This window comes from Sparus aurata, chromosome 15 (genome assembly GCF_900880675.1).
Source record: "Sparus aurata chromosome 15, fSpaAur1.1, whole genome shotgun sequence".
Taxonomy (NCBI): domain Eukaryota; kingdom Metazoa; phylum Chordata; class Actinopteri; order Spariformes; family Sparidae; genus Sparus; species Sparus aurata.
In genome coordinates this window covers 17,276,655-17,298,266 of record NC_044201.1, presented here as the reverse complement: position 1 = coordinate 17,298,266, position 21,612 = coordinate 17,276,655, and the positions used below count along the sequence as shown (strand labels likewise).

Here is a 21,612-nt window from a genome sequence, read left to right as displayed (position 1 = left end):
ACTTCATGTCACCTTCTGAATCAAAATATCACCTTCACAACTTCTCTCCTCACTCACAGCCAGGGCTCCTCACATTGTGAGGTGAAATAAACTCGACAAATCGAGGGTGGAAAATAGAAATCAATCTGATGGTTTCCTCGCTTTCTTTGTGCAGTCTGAAAGAGCAGCTAACAAAAACCATGAGCAGCCGCGAAGTGTGGCTGGGCCGGTTGAAGCAAATGTAACAAGGAGCCAATAATATACTGTTAAATGTGTAATTGCTCCTGGCTTCCCCTAAAACTATATTGCCATACATTTATTTTTATTTGGAATTGGATATATTTTTTCTAGACTTTATATTGTGAAGCACAAGTGTTTATTGTTTTATGCTTTTAATATTAAACAAATAAAAAACAAATTTAGATAAAAAATACATGATATAAATGATACATTGATATATCACTGCCCCCTGCAGCAGGAAAGCCAGCAGGCTCAACAACTGCCACCACAATTGACTTCTCTTAGCCAGAGCACCAATTTCGTTAATGCTGCTGTAAATGCTGTCCTGGTTTTGGCTAACATCTCTTTCCATTTATGATGTTAGGAATCTTCCCCCCCCTCTCTATGTCACCATATGATCGAGGGGTAAATATAATCATCATACATATATAAATGGATACAGTGGGCAGGGATACCAGAAAATGTATTTTCTCTTTTACTGCTTGAGCAGGGGGGATGAGAGATGTGGGTTGGTGACCAAACACACTATAACATTGATAACTGTTGGCATATACAGCTATTAAACATTTATTCTAATAAAAAAATATCATTAACAGCATCCTTAAAGATGCTGTTGTTAGCTAAAGAAACAAGGTACACACAGTAAGGACTGTTATTTTGCTTATGGTAATGCTAAACCTTAAGCCTTACAAAACTATGCATGCTCCTCACCTAGCTAGCTAACTACCAAGCCAGTATTGGCGGTGTTAGGTGTCGACTTGATTTTCTGTCTTTCCGACCTTCATCGAGCTGTGTGCGTTTCTCCGAGGAACATCTTCAGAATAGGAAGTCTGCTCACAATAACAAGCTCACAACTTTGCTTATGTCACTAGTTACCTGGTTAGTTAAGTAGCATTTGCAGCCTTGTAATTCTAAGGCTTTAAATCTACTGAGGTTTAGGTATTGCTTCTGTCTACAGTGTTTCCAGCAGAAGCTAGCCGGTTCATAAACGCTCCCATTCTTGACTTTTTAGGTGACAAGCCTATTGGCTGAACATCTCAGCAGTTATTAAGCTTGCTTGCTTGAGATGCAAGGGGCACTGTCATTAGAAAAGTGACATGAAATAAAAGAGTGTAAGGTAAAATGTTATTATGACATAAAAACAGAGCTTTGGAAAATTAGTTTGTAAGTAAGAAACGACAATATAGAAAAAAAAAATTTGAAAAACCTTAATATGATAATGATATGAGTTTTAATTTATTTAATTAGGCCTATTTTACAAATTATGGCTTGATGTTTTTTTTGATCTCACTTATTTATTCACGAGTGTTAATTCCACAAATGATTATTTAATATCTGTATATGTTGCCACCACACTCCAGCAGAAAACCCAGATTAATTCGAGCCTTCACTGATTAACAGTTCCCCCTGTTGGTTACTACCAACAGGGGGCACTGTTAATCAAATCAGCCGCTCATCAGGTTTGAATCAAAATTGTTGCACTGATCAAGACAGATGATGGCCACACATGAGTGGAGTCACTTCATCCAGGGAGGAAAATAAAAACCTGGTACCATACAGTTGGGTATTTAATGGAATACCATCTGTTTCATCTCTCTCCTCGGGGGAAAACACTGGAAACAATAATGGGATGTGGCTTTTGGTGTCATGTCAACTCTCCTCTTGTGCTTTCTTTCTTCCTTTGGTCAGAGGTTGATTCAGTTTTCTCCTGCAGGGCCGGTTAGGTCTGTCTCGGTGGAGTCCAGACATGGTAATCGATCATCAGCGGAGCGGAAGAGACCAACGCTCCGTCCAGAGCGCTCGCTCAGACGCACAACACATGCACGCACTCATGCTCACACTTTCACTCTGCCAAAAAATATCCTGCCTAACAATTTGTGGTTTTTCATACCTACTCTGAAATCCTGTTTTAAAATGACAACAATAATACCACCAGAGGGGATGAGATCATTTGTTTCCAGCACAGTTTCCCTTGCACAGATATATTGACACAAAGCAAAACAAAGTAGACTATCATTATCATATAGAACATGCGCCTGATTCAAGTAAAGTGTTGAGCAGATTTTCTTCCATTTGATGCAAATGAACTCATCTAAGAGGTCAGTTTTCACTCATGATAAAAAAAGGACATTTCGAGCCTCAGTATGAGGCTAAATTACTGTTAAGATTAATATCATCAGCAACAATACACTGGTTGACACACACCCCCACTGCCTGTCTCTTCTCTCACCCACTTGCTGTGTTTCTGTGCTTCCATCCCTCAGATGCCCATCTGTCGTTTTTCTTCTCACTTGCCCTAAGGGTCTCGGCTCCTCCCCCCCTCCAGCTCCAATCCCCCTTCAGAACCTGTATCTTCTGTTCCTGTGGCTTCAGTGCTTTTTACCTCAGGATGTACCCCAATATCACCTCTACATCTCCGCTTTCCTTCCCTTGCCTGAGTAAACAGTATTTGTCCAAGCAGAGGGGTTCCTTTACTTCAATAAAAATAAGTTGTAAGGCAATTTGCTTCAACATACCTTTGTGTTATATCATTTCATTTTTTCATTACAGTTTGTTCAGGCTTTAAAATGCGGAGGACTAACTCTGCCAAAAAATAAAAACAAACAAATAAATAAATGTCTCGATGATTAAATTAATATGCCAATCAATACATCCAAATAATTATCAAAATAAAAGTAGGCATTAATGGTCTATACAATGTCAAATAAATGCAATGTGCCTCTGTTTTTATTTTTCAATTTAACTTTTCAATTTAACAAATTATTTTATGAATGATTTTAAATGTCTTTATTTGCATATTTAGTATTATTAAGCCATGTTTATGATTCAGCAGAACATGATTATTTTAATTACCTATTTCTCCCTTACAGACTGATTTGTATATAAACTGTCAGAGTCCAAAGTGATGTCTTTAGATTGCCATTTTTGTCCAACTATCAGTCAAAAATCAGAAATGATAAAATGTGCTATTAAAAAAGATCGAGCACAGTAACAAAACTTCAAAAATGACAAGCTGGTAGTTGGGGAAGTTTGGAATTTTTGCTTTAAAGGACAACTTAAATGATTAATTGTATTTTCCAAGGTAAATCCAACTATTTCAGTGAACAAGCTGCTAGTACATGATGTCTAGTTGTGTCCAGCTCACCTTCCTCAGGAGGGAAACCAGGTCCTTGGGCCAGGCTGAGTTGTACTGGACACTGACTGTACTGAAGAGCTGAATCAGAGACTCCACTGAGTTACTGGCATGGATGTCATAGGGCCTCTGGTGTGAAAACAAGAGGGCAAGAGGAAAAATGGAAAGATGAGGAAGAGAAGGAAGGGGGGAATTCACAAGAGGTTCAGTTTTGCAACACAATAACATAAAACCTCCTAACTTCCCATCAGGCCTTACCCATCCACGCAGCACTTCGAACGCCGTCACCCCTAGTGACCACCAGTCTACGTCAAAGGCATAACCCGTCCCTCCACTTACAAAAGACTGGAAGATCTCTGGGGCTGAAACCACAAACAGAATCATTTCTGAAAAAGCTTTTCAAACCACCTCCTGTACACGAGGTAAAAGAGCAAGTGTTCCTTTTATAAAATGTCAACTGCAATTGTTCATTCTCCCTCAGCAGGGCAACGAAATCACTAGAAAAGATGGCTGTAGTTTTTTTGCCTCAGTTTTTCCACAAATAAGCACAGGATAATTTTATTCACACAATGGGCAATCCAACAATCTTATTTGAACACACTAGCCTGTCACATGCTTATAATTAAAAAGTCACACCCACATCCAGTTGTTATCTCCATAAAAATGTCAGAAACAGCTAATTAATTAAGCTGTCTTTTTTCCCCTTTCTTATTAGTTTATTCATTTTGAAGGCAACATAACTTCATTCTCCAATGCCAAGAACACAACAACCCTTTTCTTATAATCCTCTTTTCATGCAATGAGGAGATTTATTTGCACAAAGCAATCAGACATAATGAAACCAGACATGGTTGACAGGACGGCTGTGACGCCGCTGCAAAACAACGTTACCCATGTAGGGCTTGGTTCCAGCTAAGGCTGTAGCTCTCTCCCCGTCCTTTATGATCGTTGCTATGTTGAAGTCTGTCAGGTGAGCGTGACCTGAGAAGAAGCGACCACAAAATCCATTAAACCATCCAAACTTTGATATTTTCCAATAAGTGCCTCTAAACACACACGAAGAAAAACATTTCAAAGTGAACAAAGAAAACAGAAGCTGACTTTTAGGTGAACTGGATTTTTGTCCTTGTGGTTTTGTGTGTGAGGCACACATTCCTGACTCCTCTGACCTTGTTACTAGTTTGACTCATTAGTAGCTTGCAGTGTCATTTTTATGTCCTAGTTGTCAAGACTGACTCGGTCTCAATGCTGTCTGCATACTTACTTAATGGCTTGGGCTATTATGTGATTCTTATTTTTTCTTGACACATTGACAGTTACAAACATAGCTGTCCATACAAGTAGCTGTCAGCGCTCAGACTAAAAGGATGTTTTATGGACATATCTACATGTAAATGCAATCTCTCTTTTTCGAGCAATCTCACTGACATAAGAATCTGTTTTCATAGAATATATCACGCACATATCAAAAAACGCTCCACAGTCAAACGTGTATATAAGTTAAGGTATAATTATGGGCATATCCATATCTCCATTCAGTATGAGTTTGAGGCTCTCGCAGATATCTAACACAGAAAAAAGCTGACTGTAATGACTTGAAATAGAGAATATCTGTGTACAAACAAGATTGTATCATCTGCATAAAAACTATATTGATGTGAAACCATCATATCTGTACAGATCGCACAAAATCAGCTCTGAGAAAGATATTAGAATGTTTATTTTATAGTCCTAACCAGGTCGGCAAAAGTATCATTTAACCCATATCTGCTGCAAAAAAACAACAACAAATCAGTTAAGAGCAAACAGTTAACGCCCTTACCTTGTTCATCCAGCAGGATATTGTCTGGCTTGACATCTCTAAAGGACACAATGACAGACACGCATAACAAAAAAGATTAGTCACTCAAATTACAATCATACAGAAAAGCAACCTAATTTTAATCCTCGACATTGCAAACACTGGCCAGGTTTTATAACTGAATGTAGTGCCAATATGAAACAAAGATAAAATCCCTTTTACTCAGAACGCCAAAATGAAGGCTCGCATTCACACCAACTTTGTTTTTTTTCCACAGACGTGAAGGGCATGACATGTAAAACACAACAAGCACACATATAGCAGAACATTACACTCCTGCACCACCCTGAAGACTTACCCTTTCAGACAGACGTCTATTTGCCTCCGTTACAGCTCTGTTACTACGTCTAACTTTTTTTACAGACTGCAATTCCCGCCTTAAAAAGGCAGTGCCACAGATTCTTCAGTGATGCGCCATAAACGATTGCAGAACAAGAGGGTGAAACAAGATTGCATAACTCACAAGAGTGTGCAAACTTTCGACTAACATACAAACTTCCTATGTTCTCCGAATTTCCATGAAATTTTTACGCCTCAGTTCTTGCACTTTATGGAAAAAAGGTGGATGGAGACACACTACTCACATCGTTGTTGTTAGTAAAAGAGTTTCCGATTCAGGGTATTTGCTAAATGCCTAATTTGCTCCATTAATTCCAAGTTAAATCACAAACACATAATTTAACAGTGCCTCGAGTTGTGTAGTTTGTCGTCAGGTGGGAATGACTTAGTTTAGATGTGTATGTGTAGATGTGAAAGTCTGTAGGAGGTGGTGATGCAGGCTGATGATGCATGTGTGAATTACATGTGCAACGTATTAAGTGTGTGTATGTTGGTGTGTGTGTGCAATGAGAGGAGGAAAGGAAGAAAACGCTCATTCCCTGTATTTCAAACGCTGCCAGAGCACATGAGAATACAACCATCAGCGATCCCTCTGGAGGCTGACGCAGGTTTGTCTGCACATGCTTATTACACGGGGCACCCATGCAACCTACACTCAGTTACACGCCCGCACCCGTGCACACGCACTTCTCGACGTTTCCTCCAAGCCCTCCACAGGCAATTAACGGAGCGCACACAGCTTATTTAATTATGCCGCACGTCACACTGGTGTGGAGAATACACTTGGTCCACAGAGAGCGTCTACACTTCCCATAGGATGCATTTGTTCATTGCGGCTATGCAACGCGAAGCTGATGCTAATATCATCTGCCAAAACTCTTGGAGGGGAGTGGTGGAGGCGGTGGTTACAGATCCAGCAGTACAAGGCTGCAGGGAAATACATACATGTTCACAGGAAGAATCGTAACACGACTGTCAGCTGCAGCACTGTGCCTTCGTTTGATGTAAAAAACATCACTTAATGTTGAATTCATTCTGCAACAAGCACAGAAACACCATTCCAATGTGAAGCGGCATGTCAAGTGAATTCTTATTTTGCACAGGAACAGATCAGCTGTGTGAGGTGATCTAACAGCGTGCGATTTTAACGCGTTGAGTGAATGATGGAGACAAATGAAGCGACCCGAGGGTCTCTGCAGAGAGGAAACAGAAGAGAAGAGAAAAAAGGACTTTTACTTCCCTTCTTCTCATAGGACCAAATTTACCTCCTTGGGCATGGTGGCAGCTGACTGTTGCTAGGAGACCAGAGACCCTGCTTTCTTCAGTTGGTGCAACAAAATAATTGTATAGTATTCTCCTGTCAAAAACTTACAGGGTGGAACAAAATTGTAGAGCTGGGGACGGCCATGGATACCCAGGGATTGGATTACGGCTCTGACTGCAGACACAATTGTGTCAAAGGCATAACAGATGATGTCGAGGAGAGGATGAAAGAACAGGACCGATAAGCAGCGTCTGTCACCTACTTCTAATGGCGGTCCTGAAATGTACATCATTGACGTCTCTGCCAAGTAGACAAGCAAAAAAAAAAAAAAAGACTGGCTTCCTGTCACGTAGTAGCATCACACATGCTCATGATGTTGATGATGTATGATGTGGTAATTTGTTTAGTAATACGTGCAGGTTCAGACAAACAGCTTACTGCAAATAAGCCTTATCTGCTCCACATTTGTAGAATGAAATTCAAACTTCAGAATTCAAACGAATCTTTTTCTACACACGCTGCACACGATGCCTAATGTGTATGAATTGCCTCAATCATGTGTTTAATTAGGAGCATAAACTTTTTGCATGTTTTTGTTAGAGATTCTGTGTGGTTACTGCTCCTAGCCAATAACTAGTTCAGCACAAGCCTTCAGTTAATGAACATAACTTGTTGTTTTTTGGCTTTCTTCTCATTTTATACCCAAGTGTAAGGTCTTCCCCCAAACCCTAATTTTAAACTAACAGTAAATAATTATCATTATAGTTTAATATTTGTTTTTATTCTGTAAAACACTTGGATTTAGCCTACACATTTGCAGGTAAGGGGCTTCATAAGTTAGTTTTGTTACTGTCACTGTCCTAAATATGGAAATAAATAACAAGACACAGGTATGCTTCACTTAACACAGACATGCACGATTGCACAACTAGAGATACACAAACACACACACAGACAGCATCCTGTTGTTTGAAGGAAGAAATGTAGCCCCAATGAGGTTTGAACAAGGTTCAAACAGTTTTTCAGCCATCTGTGGTACTAAATCTGCAGTCTGCAGGGATCCAGCTCTTCCACTTACTGGGCTGCACACAGACATACTGCTGTGCTCAGCACATTTGGACAAAAAGCTGCGGACAGCGAGTACACCCTAGTTGAAGATGATGGATAGTAACAATTATGGGAACACACATAGGGGCTATCTTTATATTTGTAAAGTAACGTGCAGTAAATAGAAACAGGGATGCCCAAATGCCGAGATAAACTAATGCCTTCAGCCTACACCACAGCTCAATGAGAACACTGAAGATATGAAGGAAGGCTTAAGACAGTGAGCCTGCATAAGGCTCCATTTGCTTGTGTGATGTGTTTTATAATAATATTTTGTTATCTCTACTCTTATGTTCCATTATGCTAAATCTTATCACTCTCACAACAGAATTTGGATTTCTAAGTAAAGCATAACGAACAGAGTTTTCCTTGTGCACTGATCTTGAGTGTATGGTTACAACAAGCAGGATTAAAAAAAGAAAAAAGAAGCCATACTTCCCAAAATAAAACATGACTAACCCCTTATACTACCCTTTCTAGGGAGCTGTAGGGCACCATGCACTCCTCTGGAAGGGTAATTTAGTGTCATGTGACAGGATGTGCTTCCAGCCAGTAAGGTCAAAATGAGAGCAGGCGAGATTAGTCAACAGCACGTGATGAAGGTGGGTGTAAATAAATAAATAAATAAATAAATGAATAAATAAATAAATAAATAAACATACATACATATGATACGCTTGAATCATGTTGACAGCCTAAAGAACTGCTACTAAAGCTGGTTAGAAAGGCACTGTGACTTTGTGGTCTGATAAACTAAGAGTGCTTACATGAAGGAAAAGATTACCACAGTATTCCCTGTGGAACAGAGAGGAGATAACGCACTTGAACAAGTCATGCTGAAAACAAAACATTTGACTTTTACTTAAATTCAAGTTGGTGTTTGAGTTTCAGTCTGAGGAGTAAATCAGGTCCAATCAAATTATATTTGTACATTGCCAATAATATTGCTGCGAGCTGGAGAACACAATGAGCGAAACCTCTGAATACTAAAAGTCATCGACACCACCTTGAGTTGATTTTCTTTCAATTCTTCAGTTCTTTCAATGCAGGATAATTTCTAGGCTTCATTGGATGAAATAAAGTATAATGATGTAATGGGCTGAAATTGCCTTGGATGTATTTGGAAAGTGTTGAAAGTAAGTGTTCATGATTTAATCAAAACCCAGAAGCTCTACCCACCGAGCTAAACGGCGCCCCGTTGTTTTTATTCCAGTGTAAAAATTCCATGCTGGGCACCTTAAGGAATCCATTCTATAATGACTTTTATCTACAAAACGGACCGATAAGCCATAATTTAAAAAAAAAGTCTTGTTAGCTATCATTCAAGATTAAAAAACTCAAAGCAGAATTCATCAATATTTTTCATTTAACAATGAAGCAATTTACTGTAAGCGAGATAAGAAGTCGAAGTTGAAGAAGACAGCGTGACTAAGCATGATGTGAATCAAACTTCGGAACATTACCTCATTTATGAACAATCTTGTTGGAAAGACTTTCAATAGCAATGGCCGTTATTAAACTTGACCCAAACATTATGGGATAAGGATATTTGGAACCACCCAAAAAGTAGAGTGACTATTGGAGAAAAATGCAGCTGCGTCATGTTGAAGACTAAAACAGTTTTAGAGCAAATAAATCTGTTCACATGTCTGTTCAAGTTTGAGAAAACCTTTTTTTTTTCTCTCAAGGTTTTTTTTGGTGTCAACAAGAGAGTCTCTAAAAGCAGTTGGAGCCTTTGAAGTGAAGAAATAACAAAGATCCATGTGTACCTATGGATGATGTGCTGGCCCCGCAGGTAGTCAAGTGCCAGGGTCATCTCACAGAGGTAGAGTTTGACGGCGTCCTCGCTGAACTGGACACTCTGCTGCAGGTGGTAGCGCAGATCTCCCCCCAGCAGGAGGTCCACCACCATGAACATGTCCTCCTCATCCTGGAACGAGTACCTGTCACCATGGAGAGGACACAGTGCTCACTAACTGTCCGGCATGGAAAGACAACACATGCTATATAAACAAAGACTGAGCACACAAACAACAAACACACAAAATATAGGGGTTTGTATTCTCTAGCATGCGTCACACAATACATGTGCTAAGCCAACATGGTAAACATCCCCAGACAGACATGAATGTTTAGGGAAACACACACATGGACTAACACTGTAGGAGGCCACAATAAAACATGCTCCTTTAGGGCATCTGTCCTTGTCTTGTACCTATTGAAATAAGCAACCTGTTTCTATTGCATATTTCTGTAAGTCAACGTATGCTTGAGGCAGGCTGTGAAAATGAACAGTAATAGATTAACACCCATCATTGTCTAAATAACATACCACTTATTTGAAGGCATTCAAAAGGAGACAAAGTCTTTGTCAAATTAGAGCTTGAAGACAGCCCATCTCTGCTTGATGGGACTTAATTGAAGGCTGCTCGTGGTCCACTAAACATTTTTGCCAATCAGGCTTACTAATCATGCACATCAAATTAAAACACAGCCTCTCAGTGATCTGGGTGGGGATTTGTAGCACTCCACTCCACAATTTCTGCCCCAGACAGAACAAAACATTAAGCCACACGGGTGAGCAAACTGTTTTTTCATGCAACAGAATCTAATTTCTCATCTAAAAAAACCCCCTGCAGAATAATATCTAAATGGGTCCCCAATGTAAATTTGCAGTGAAGGAGGGAAAGCAAACTGAGCCTTGGTGATTTCTTTGTTCAAACTTGGTTTAATGTGGGTTGCAACTGAGCCAATTCTTTATTTTCCCCATTAAATTTCTGATACTGTGGCAGTATTACTTCTTTTTATAGCTGCAGGGTCCTTCCGTATCTTCAACCTGAACACTCGGGGGACCATTCTGATTGGTCCTATTCAGGTGCAATTTCCTGCCTCTCTATATGTGAGAAATGGGGCCTGTGTTGGCTGCAGAGCGAAAAATCATTCCATCTCATCCACAGATCGGTGGTTCTGCCAAAGAAGAAAAAAGAGCCCATTTGCTGTACTGTTGGGTCTTTTTCCTCTCCTAAAACACAGCGCTGATTAATTGACATGGCCTAAACTTTCATGTGATAGATAACGGTCAGAAAAGCACATCATACTGACTCACTGAACGCAAAAATAACTGGAGCTGGCAAGATTTATGGAGTAAGGAGCTGTTAAATAATTGCCAACTGCTCTGATAATGGATGACTCGCTTTGACTAATTATCCAAGAAAAAAATTGTCAAAACTCATGGAATTCCAGCTTCCCAAATGAGAATATTTTTTGGTGTCTTCACTCTATCGGGCTGTGGACAAAACGAGACATTTGAGGACATCATCTTGGGAAACACAGATTGACATCTTATAGACCAAACAACTAAATGATTAATCGAGATGATACAAAATCTACAGATTGATCAGTTTATGAGTCTTACTTAGACTGGCAATTAAACAACTTTTTGCTATAACTTCATTCTGAGGTAAATAATAATTGCATAGTCTAATGACCGTAGACAAATGACACCATCTGCCTAGAGATTGGTTCCCATACCCTGCTTTGACTATGCTGCCACTGGACTAGATTTTTTGTCCAGAAAATCAAGGCTGAATTTCAGCAAAAAGAAAGCAAGTTTGCCCTTGTGCAACCAAGTCATGGCCTTGAATACCCCTAGGTACCTGTGGAACAACTGGAATAACTGTGAAAACTCTCCTTGCTGATGGAAGAGGCAAAGAAGGCGAAGAGGGAGAGCGACTGAATCCAAGGTAAAACAAGACTAAACGGCCAGGTGTTCACTCAGTGTAGAGCGTCGGTATTGTATTGACTTTGGACAGAAGTCAGGCTCTTAGCAACAATGTAGCTAATGCTGTCTATGATACAACTGTGGCAACAATAATACCACAGGGAAAAGCTCGGAGGATGGAAAGATGCAAAGTTGCCTGTATCAGTTTAATTGTCAGAAACGGAACAAACTTCATTTTAAACAATGACAAGTTTGCACAAAAACTCAGCTTTGTATAACCATCAAAAAGTTTCCTGAACAAGACTCCCACGTTTCCTCTGTAGACACAGTGGCACCACTGCAGCACGACAGCCCTGTACTGTAGAATGCACTCAATACGAAATGACAGTCGAACCACCTACATCAGACACACTAAACCAACCTGCCCTGACCCTTCAGAGATCAGCCTCACTATTAAAACACAGAGCAGCCTCAGCAGATGGCCTGCCCCAGGATGTTGTTTGCCGTTGGCAGGGATTCCTCACCGTCACCTTTTTATCACCTCATTGTCACAGTCTGATTCCCAGTATCCAGTTGACAGATGAGCTTCCTCTGAGGCGGCACTCGCTATCTCACTGTTCCACAAAACAGTCTTCCCAGTCCGCCGCTAAAATATCTGGGCTCCTGAGAGAGAGACTGCAGTGGCTCAGTCTGGTTGTCACTTCCTTCCCCGCTTTCACCGAGGTGACAAGGAGATGTCAGATATAGGCCGACAAATGGAGCATATGAAAGTGCTACTGCTGACAGGCCTTGTCACCTTTAAGACTCTTGCCAAGGATGGGACAGGGAAGAAGCTCTAACACTTCATTTCCCGTTTTTTGGGAGCACTTCGCTCCAAATAAACACAATGTAATGTCCATTTCTGACAATCTTTGGCAAGTAAAGGACTCCTCTGCTGTCTGGGAGTGGAGAGGAATACTGGTTAAACAATAAAGCAAAGTTCACTTGTTTTGAGAGATATCCATTGACCCTTCATCTGATTTCTGGCATTTATTCAGGTCTTGGTCATGATGGCAGCAGGTTAGACGGGTCAGAATGCTTCAGCCAAAGTCAACCGACAATCTTTGTAACTTTCTGAAAGTAAAAATCCAACAAAACAGCACAGTGATTTTGCCAGCATTTGGCAGATACAATAAGAAAAAAAGTTCTGCAGACATTGGTGTCCACGTCTATCATGGACAAAGGTAGCACTTGACTAGATATGTAGAGTTGAAAAGGTATTAAAGGTCTGAACACCTCTTTCAAGCTTCCTATTTCCCATCTTCACACCATCACTTTTTATGTCAATGACATGAATGCCTTTGAATGGAAAAAGTATGTGCCCTTATCACTATTTGTGTAGGTCATTACATTTCATCACTCTGTAATAGCAAGCTTTTCATTTTACCATTCAGAAGAGGTACTAACCCTTTGACCTTTTGAGGAACTACAAACTACTTACGTCTCTACTCTGGCTTTAAGTTCAGTAGTCCAAGTGTCCTTCTCTCTAGCCACTTCCAGGATGTTCTGAGGGATTCCAAGGATTTCAGTGGCCAGATAAAATAGACATTTCATCAGGGCCCATCTCTGGGTCTTCTTCTCCATAGTGGAGACACCCAGAATACCTTTATGCTGAGGTGTCAATGAAGTTGAGCTAGTTCTCATATATCAGAACTACCTCAACTTGCTCCTGTAATGTAATGTAAAGTCCACTCCGAGCTCTTTCCAGATGTGCCTTATCTTCTTATCAGGCAAGGGATAAATTATTTCTGCCACTGATATTCAAGGACTATCCTTATTGAGGATAGATACAGAGAACAAAGATAAAATATGAAAAGTTATGATCTACATTCATGCTGGTGAATTTGCCAGCATTTGGCAGAGATCCTGAGGAAAAATGTGTTCAATAGACATTTGTGTATAGAGCAATTACTTGAGTCTGCACTGATCGTGGAAAAAGGAAGCACTTTCAGGGTTTGAAGATCTCTCTCATGCTACCTTTTTTCTGTCTTTACACAACTGCTTCAATCACTTTTCACATGTACAACCAAGGACAAAAACATAAAATCTTATAACTCTCTATGATAGAAAGCTTTTCAGCCAATCAATAAGAACAGGTATCAACCCTTTCACCTTTTGACATAGTCCAACAACAGTTGTTCGCTCTGGGCACACTCTGGCTGGCCTAAAGCAAAGTGGTCCAGATGCTACTTCTAGCATGTTCAAGAAGTTTGTGGGCCAGATTAGATTTACATTTTGTCCAGCATGCTAAGGGATACCTCTGGGTCTTCTCACAGGTGAACATTCCCACAAAGGTGTCAAGAAAGAATCCCTAACCCTAACCAGACAGCAGAACCACCTCAACTGGCTCCTTTTAATACGAGAAAATATTTCCACTCCAAGGTCTTCCCAGAGGTCCCTAATCTGGCCCTTTAATGTAGGAATGAATCATTTCAGATGCTGGTACTCCTGTCTACTTTAAGGGGAACATATATGTTGAGGGTAGATGAATAGAGATCAGATCTAACAGGTTGTGATTCAGGGTTGTGATTTTGCCAGCATATGGCAGAGACAATTAAAATAAATTGATAATTTTTTGCATTTCCATCAATTATTTGAGTCTGCATCAGTCAAGCAAAAATAAATCATCACATGGCTATTTCTGTAGCTTGTTGGATCTAAAATCTAGCTCAATATCCCCTGAAGACTTACAGTACTGAATGTAGAGCATGTGAGGAGATCTTGAGCTTGCTAAGCTTAGTGAGTGCTCAGTCTCATATCATATCATTCTGCTTGTTAGTTTCAAGGCTGCAACTCAAGATGCTGCCATGACTTGAGTTGACTTAAATAATAAATTAACTGGTGTAAGATGCTGTAGTTATGATACTGACTGGTATCCATGGATAAAGACAGAATTACCTATTCTCTTGCCTTGAACCCGCATTGACTGACTGGTACAACACTTGGGGGCAGTGAAAAAAGCTGTAAATATAACATTGATATTCGGGATAATTACTTCATAAAGTTGATATGGATAATGTTTTAGCAATCAGTTTGCTATTTACTCTTTCAGCAGATATACAGCTTTTCCATCCACCTGAGTGTAGTCCACTGTTCAGGCTCCTTTCACTTTAATGTTCATTTCCACCTACTGCAAAGGAAAATATCTGGCTATCAACCTTCTAAATGCTCGATGTTCACCAGCTAATGGCTAACTTTTGTCTGTTTTATGGTGCTGGGTAGGTAGCTTACAGTAGGTTTATCAGAACCATTTTTTTCTGAAACACTGCTGATAAGAGCAATTGAGACTGAGCCAAAAAGTAAAGTGGTGGGCCGTAAAAGCAAAACAATGAGCTGAAAGAATCTTTTATGCTTTTACAGCTCCGTAGAGCTGTGGAGAACTGCAGGGTTGAGTGTATTTTCTTTCTGTGGGTTTTGTCGAGTTTACGAGCGATACCTTTTAAATCACAAAGTCATTTAATCTGTAGTCAATCTTAAAATATTAATCAGTGCAGCCTCAACTTGGTACATAGCTTCACATACTGGGGCACAGTAATGGGTCAAAATCATTTTTTAACACTATTCTCATTTTATCAGCTCTCCGCTGCTCATCATACTTAAAAACGAGCAGTTTATTAGGTGGGGCTTTACAATGAGCACAGAGGAGTTGCGGGTCAAACCCTTCAGATGAGTGAATGCCTGGCAGTAATCTGGGGTCTGGGGAGAACTGTTACTGTTCAAAATCAGGAGGAGGCCATGTGGAAAGGCCAGGACAGGACTGGGCTGCAACAGTCACAGCGACTAAGAGAGGAAGGTTAGCCGGCTGGAAGGAGTACAAGGAACAGGCTGAAATAATCAGGCCACAATGACAAATGAGCCCTGGGAGGCAGGGAAGAGGGAGGGAAATAGAGGGACAGCGGAAGAGGAGACTAGTTTTGAGGAAAAAAGCGAGAGAGGAACAAGAGTTTGTGATTGTGTTGGCTCGAGTTGCTCTAGAAAGTTTCAATGGCCTACATAAAAGTTGATGATAGAGATGTGCAGGCTGAACTGGTTGCAGGACTCAATCACAAGACACCCGCATGCTCCTCTGAGGATTCCCGGAAGAATGGTGCAAATGAAAGCTGCATCTCCTCTGAGGTGCCTTCAACCAGTTGCCTTTTGACACAACACCTCCGCTGGCCTGCTTTCACAAGGTGCACTTTGCATGTCCTACAAAAAGTTCTTCTTTAAAAAGGAGTGTGTGCTGCAGTTTCAGTAAAAGTATTTACTCCTTCAAGACTGCAATTCCAGGGCAAAATAATCTTTGGATTCATAATGGTTTATTGGAGAAACTGTCTCCTGTGCTTTTTGGAAATTATCCAATATTTCGCCTCTTATGAGGATGATTTAAGGCTAAGCCCCCTCACAGGGCTTGTTATATCTACTGACTGGGGGTGTAGGGGCTAATTTGTTGCACAGTCTCCGAAGGCCTTGTTCCATCCAGACCTTAAATCAATATTCTTAATGGATACTGGACAAGGCAAATCTATCCTCACCACTCTTCTTGCTCACTCTCTGCCGGCATATGAAGGCATGGACAGTAAGAGGGAAGCACCACATGCTGCTCTTCCCGATGACTCATCCCTCCTTTGATTTTGAAACATTTAAAATCCTTAAGATGATCCCAAGGGACTGTGTATAAAGCTGCAACCTCTTGACAACAGTCGCTGCGACAACCCTTGCTCCTCTTGCTGCTCTGTGATTGTTTTCAACAGCGCTGTGGCAGCGTCCATTTGGTCATGATTCACTGCTGCGTCTCTGGTCACTGAGGGACAACGGGTGATGCAGTTGGAGAGTTATCTGTTGTGATGTAATGCTTAAGGCGAAACCTAGCTTTCATGAATTAAGCAAAATACTCCATACATCAAGGGATCAAACTCTATTGCTACACCCTGCGCTTGTTCTTTGAGGCGGGATGAGGTGACCCTTGCACATTTCAAACACATCCAAGTGTCAGAAGTCAGCGTCTTCTCATGTATCACAAATCCCTACAAGGATTTGTGTGGATTTGTTGTGTGCAGCAGATGATAGTTAATTTTTCCTCCTCCAAGGTAATCCATTCAGTGTACCCTCGACTCCTACACATCATATCTACGCAGCGAGGGAATGGTCGCAGCAATTATTGTGGGCTGCAAAACTTGACATCCGCCCAGCTTAAGGCAGCCTTTGCCGAGCTGATGGGATTCAGTGTGGGCTTTCGCAAGGTTGCGTCCTAATGAATTTCCTCTGAAGCTACGGACGGAACTGCTCAAAAGCACAGCAGAAATCAGGATGTCTCAATGAAGCAAAACCCGGCTTTGAGACAGAAAGTGTGTCTGTGCGTGTAGGTAAGAGCGGAGGAAACCTTACAAATCCTCTTAGCGTGCACATTTTTTCTTTTGACAAAACAAATCAATGCCAAATACTTTCTTTGCGCCGTCTTGTGCACCCCTCCTTGCTTCTTGATGCCCCCCCCCCCCCCCCCCTCTGTGATTGTAGGAATCATTGCTTCCTCTGACAGCTGTCTGGTGTGTTTCCCGCATTCTCTCCAACTCTGGCTGTCTCTTTGGCTCCCTCCTGGCACCGTATCAATAAAAACACTCCTATGAAGCTTTATCAAAGCCGGCATTTCTCGTGACTTGCATCTTTTTTTTTTGTTTGCTTTTGAAAATAGGCTGTTTCCAAAAACCCCAGCTGGTCAATTGCACATCTATTAATAATGTAATGTAGCGCAGAAATGACTAGCACCAGAAGTCCTACAGCTCTGTTTGACAAGTCTATAGATACGGGAAATGGTCTGATCTACAGGGAATTGGTTACACAGCATACCCACGCAGTGAACCAATTAGGTTCCTGGTTGTTATACAGTAAGGGAGACGATGGAAGATGAAGCAGTGTTCTCATCGGTCCTATCTCATTACTTGCTTAGCTGAGATGCTGTCTCAAGCAGCAGCTAAATGCAGCAGACAATTTACGAGATGCATACAGGTGCACACACATAGCAGTGCTGTCATGCACTCACAAAGTCTCTGCGTAAACTGGGGCAGAAATAACAAACTTACCATAGACACAAGCTATAAATTGATTTCCTTTATTTCTCACTGTGTTCTCCTCTCTCCAGCTCAGGGATGAAAAGCAAAACTTCCCTTGTATTCTACATTTATGTACACAGGGAAAGTTCAACATAGGAAAGCTTTAGTCCTCGCAGGTGGTTTTTAGAGCAGTCCTTTAAGACGCCATGTAGCTGATGAGGATTTTTCAGCAGCTTCTGACTGTAAGTTTGCACCACGAGGCTACTGAAAATGGTATTCTGGGGCAAGTTATACTAGATACATATTTTGTCACTCTCTCGGGTGGATTTACATAAGACCAGTCTCTACACAACATCAACACAGCTGCCCAAGTTCAGTGTGTGTGTGTGTGTGTGTGTGTGTGTGTGTGTGTGTGTGTGTGTGTGTGTGTGTGTGTGTGTGCTACATCAACCAGACCTATATAGAAACAGCTGCATCCAGACACTATCATACAGCTGTTTTTATGTGGCATTTCCCTCTTGTCACACAATCTGATGGTGACAGTAATAGCCTGACGAGGATGTGGCTTTGCTTTCTGCAACCTGTCACCATGATGCTTTATTTGTTATGCTGATTTGACAGCTTCCCTATGCTTTTCAAGAGGGCCAGTCAAACACAAGCAGGCAAGCTCTGAGCAAGGGGACACTTCAGTTTACAGAAGCCATTTCAATGCCCTCAACTTCAACAGCAATAATTCTAGAAAAACACATACCCTTACCATTTGGGTACACTCAGTATTCACATAACACGCTTAAACAAGCATTAATTTAATATTTTCCATGTACCCTGTGTAATTCAACACCAAAGACTCATTGACTCTGGGCAATCAGAAAGCCAAGATGCTGAATAAGGTAACAGAGCTCTGTAGTTTTAGGGCTGTGACACACCAGGCCAACAGCCGACCATCAGCCTATGTCAGGGCTACCGTGAGCATTTGTGGCCCTAGTGTTACAGAGTGCCCAGCACCACTGGTACTAGTTGGCCCTCTTCTGCAGCTTTTTGGTTGATTGAGTATGTCGAATTGGCGGCATAGCTGGTCAGTGACAGAAATCACTCTGATTGGCTGTTCAGCTAAGCCTGCATGAAAAGAGAAGCAGAAACAGAGAGGGAGAGCCGCTCAAGCCTGTCACTGTAGTATCCATGACTTTATAGATTCAGTACCAGTTTCTCCTTTTTTTTTTTCACCTCTCACCTGGCAACTTTTTAACAGACATATTCTTGATTAGAAGTGTCTAAAAAACATTTCTAACAATTGTTTATATATTTGTAGTCCTGAGTTCCTGTTTCCTTCTGCATTTTGGCGTGTAAGTGAAGTGACGCAACAGTCAGCCTTTGTTGTCGCCGGGCCTTTGATGTCGGGTTGATGCGTTTGGGCCCCTGAATGTGGTGGATAAAGACCAATTTGTGTACATGCCTGGGCAGGCTTAGAGGCCGTCCACACGAAAACGCACATGTATTTCATAGTTTTTGCCGACCATCCACACGGATCCTGAAAACACAGCGACTGAAAACGCACTTTTTTGAAAACGGGTCTCAGGGTGGAAAAATCCGTAAACGCAGCCCTCCCGTTTTCATGAGGACGACGAATCCGCATACTTTCCGAAATGATGACACCATCGCCCCACCCCTCAACCTCTAGCCTCCGACCTCTGAACCCCGCGATGTCTCATAACAACAACAACAACAACGGCGGACTACATGCTTGTGTTCGTGCTGCAGAAGATATTGAGCCTTTCTTGCAACCTACTCGCCTTGTAGTCGAGTGTGAGTCGCAGCAGCAGTTCGACCTCATTATCGGTCCACACAAACAATTCTGGTTTCCTTGCACTAGCCATTTTCGTTTTCTTGTTGTGTTCGCTTTCTCCGCCTACTGTCTGTTTGTTTACAACATGCAAGCATCTCTTCTTCTCCGTTTTTGGTGAATTTCAAGCGCCACCTATAGGCCTGGAGTATGCACTACAGCGTTTTCAGTCGTTTTCAGTGGATCCATGTGGATGCAAATATTCTTGAAACGAGGCCGAGGAAGACGGAGGGAAAAAAGATTGTTTTCATACGTGTGGGCAAGGTCTTAAACAGTGACATGCAGAAAAAGAAACCTAAAATACCTTGGTATGTAACCCTGCAGATAATTTTAGTTTTAGTTGTCCAGGTTCGGAGATCTTAGAGGTCTCTGTCACCATTGGATACAATGGAGGTAAATAGAATGTTTTGTGGTGGTCAATGGATTAAAAGAATTTATTGAAGAATTCAACAGGAATGTCCCTGAAACTTGAATTCACATTACCATCCCTGGAACTAATATCAATCAAAGAAAAATTAGCTCAATCAAAGGTTGACAGCATATCCTGTATATTATCAAGAGTAAGTGTATATATGAATATTCTGCAGAAATTATGATTTTTTTTCTCAATAGTTTCCATGTCATGTGGCCCACTGACTTCTGAAATAGATTCCATGTCCATAAAAAAATCTATAATAGTATAGAAAATAATGGTAAAAAAAAGTTCTCTGGTGCTCAAGAGGCTGGATGTGTGGGGCGAACTATTTCTTTCTTAGCTGAAGCCAACAACGGGACAAAATAAATGTAAAGAGAGACATAGTGGAGCCGTATATATTTCCTGCTTTTTTGTCCTTTGCCAATCACACCTATGATAAGTGTTAAATGATAAAATAAGGTGAATAAAATAAAAAATAAGGGACATCCTGGATCTGTTTCTTCGCTCTTCTTCATTTTTTTAATGTATTATAGAAGTATCGGATCGGGACTCGGTATTGGCAGATACTCAAAATCAAATCACTCGGATTCTGGGGCAAAAAAAAACTGATCGGGACATCCCTATCGGAGTGGAGGCTAAAATCAACAATAACTGTCTACTCTCACTTGCTAGTGTAAAATGATCTACCCTCATTGTTATTCTTGTAGAGCCTTATACAGATTCCAGAGATAATGGTCCCAGAAAAGAGGATGCGGATTATCCAGACTAAGACTATTTGCTGAGCAATACATCTTTGGTACAAATAGAGCTGGCTGAGATCATTTTTTTCTATATGCTCCCAGTGAGACGGACAGGCCCTCTCTGGAGTATCTCTGGGAAACTGACAAGGAAAGCGGAGAGAGGAGGTGTGAAGTGTGAAACCTCTCATTCCCACATAGCCGCAATGACACAGTTGAGCATTTTTGTCACTAATGGGCAGTTGAAATAGTGCATGATGCGGAGTATGAGAGAGAGAGAGAGAGAGCAGAGCAGCACATGGAAAACTAGAACACAGAAGGCTCTGGCAGCCATATACTCCTGCAGGGAATTATACTATAAAAAATACACAGGGCTACTATTGTACACTTATTAAAATGCCCTCAGTTTGTTCTAGTGGAGTGGCTCCTCAAACCATCAAAAATACCCTGTAGATTAAACTTAAATCATTCACAACTTGGTGGGGGGAATGAACAAAGGACATGATTTTGTCTTGGTTCATCTTCTCACTATCTATACAGTAATCAATCCTTCATGGAATGCGTGAATAACAAACTATTCTTGCGGCGATTCCTCTGAAGATAAGCACGTGTGAGATCATTCTGCCAATTACAGAGGAGTAAAGTGCTTTGTGTAATATGCCGTGAATGCCGTGCCAGGTCCCCAATTACATTTAGAAATGTGTCCCGCTCGGAGATGAGCGTTGAATAATGAAAGCAGCCTCCATTCACCCACATATCAGACTCGAGGGAAGAGTAAGGTCATTTCAAACCACAGTAATTATCAAATGTGTGCTTCATGGGCTCAGAGTCAAAATTAATATCCTAAAATATCTCCACACTGTTAACTGTTTCTTCAGTTAATACTGTGGAGGAAATTTAGTTTCGAG

The 21,612-nt window shown here is 41.1% G+C and overlaps 1 protein-coding gene across 1 annotated transcript in view; it reads right to left on the bottom strand.

Annotated features, from left to right (window-relative positions):
* The window catches only part of stk32c (serine/threonine kinase 32C), a 96,548-nt gene that overhangs the window by 22,797 nt on the left and 52,139 nt on the right, over window positions 1–21,612 (bottom strand). The window contains exons 4-8 of the mRNA XM_030441328.1: window positions 9,693–9,866; window positions 5,175–5,212; window positions 4,244–4,333; window positions 3,611–3,714; window positions 3,365–3,481 (exon numbers count right to left, since the gene is read on the bottom strand). Of these exons, the coding sequence (XP_030297188.1) occupies window positions 3,365–3,481; window positions 3,611–3,714; window positions 4,244–4,333; window positions 5,175–5,212; window positions 9,693–9,866 (523 nt within the window). The remainder of the gene's footprint in view (window positions 1–3,364; window positions 3,482–3,610; window positions 3,715–4,243; window positions 4,334–5,174; window positions 5,213–9,692; window positions 9,867–21,612) is intronic.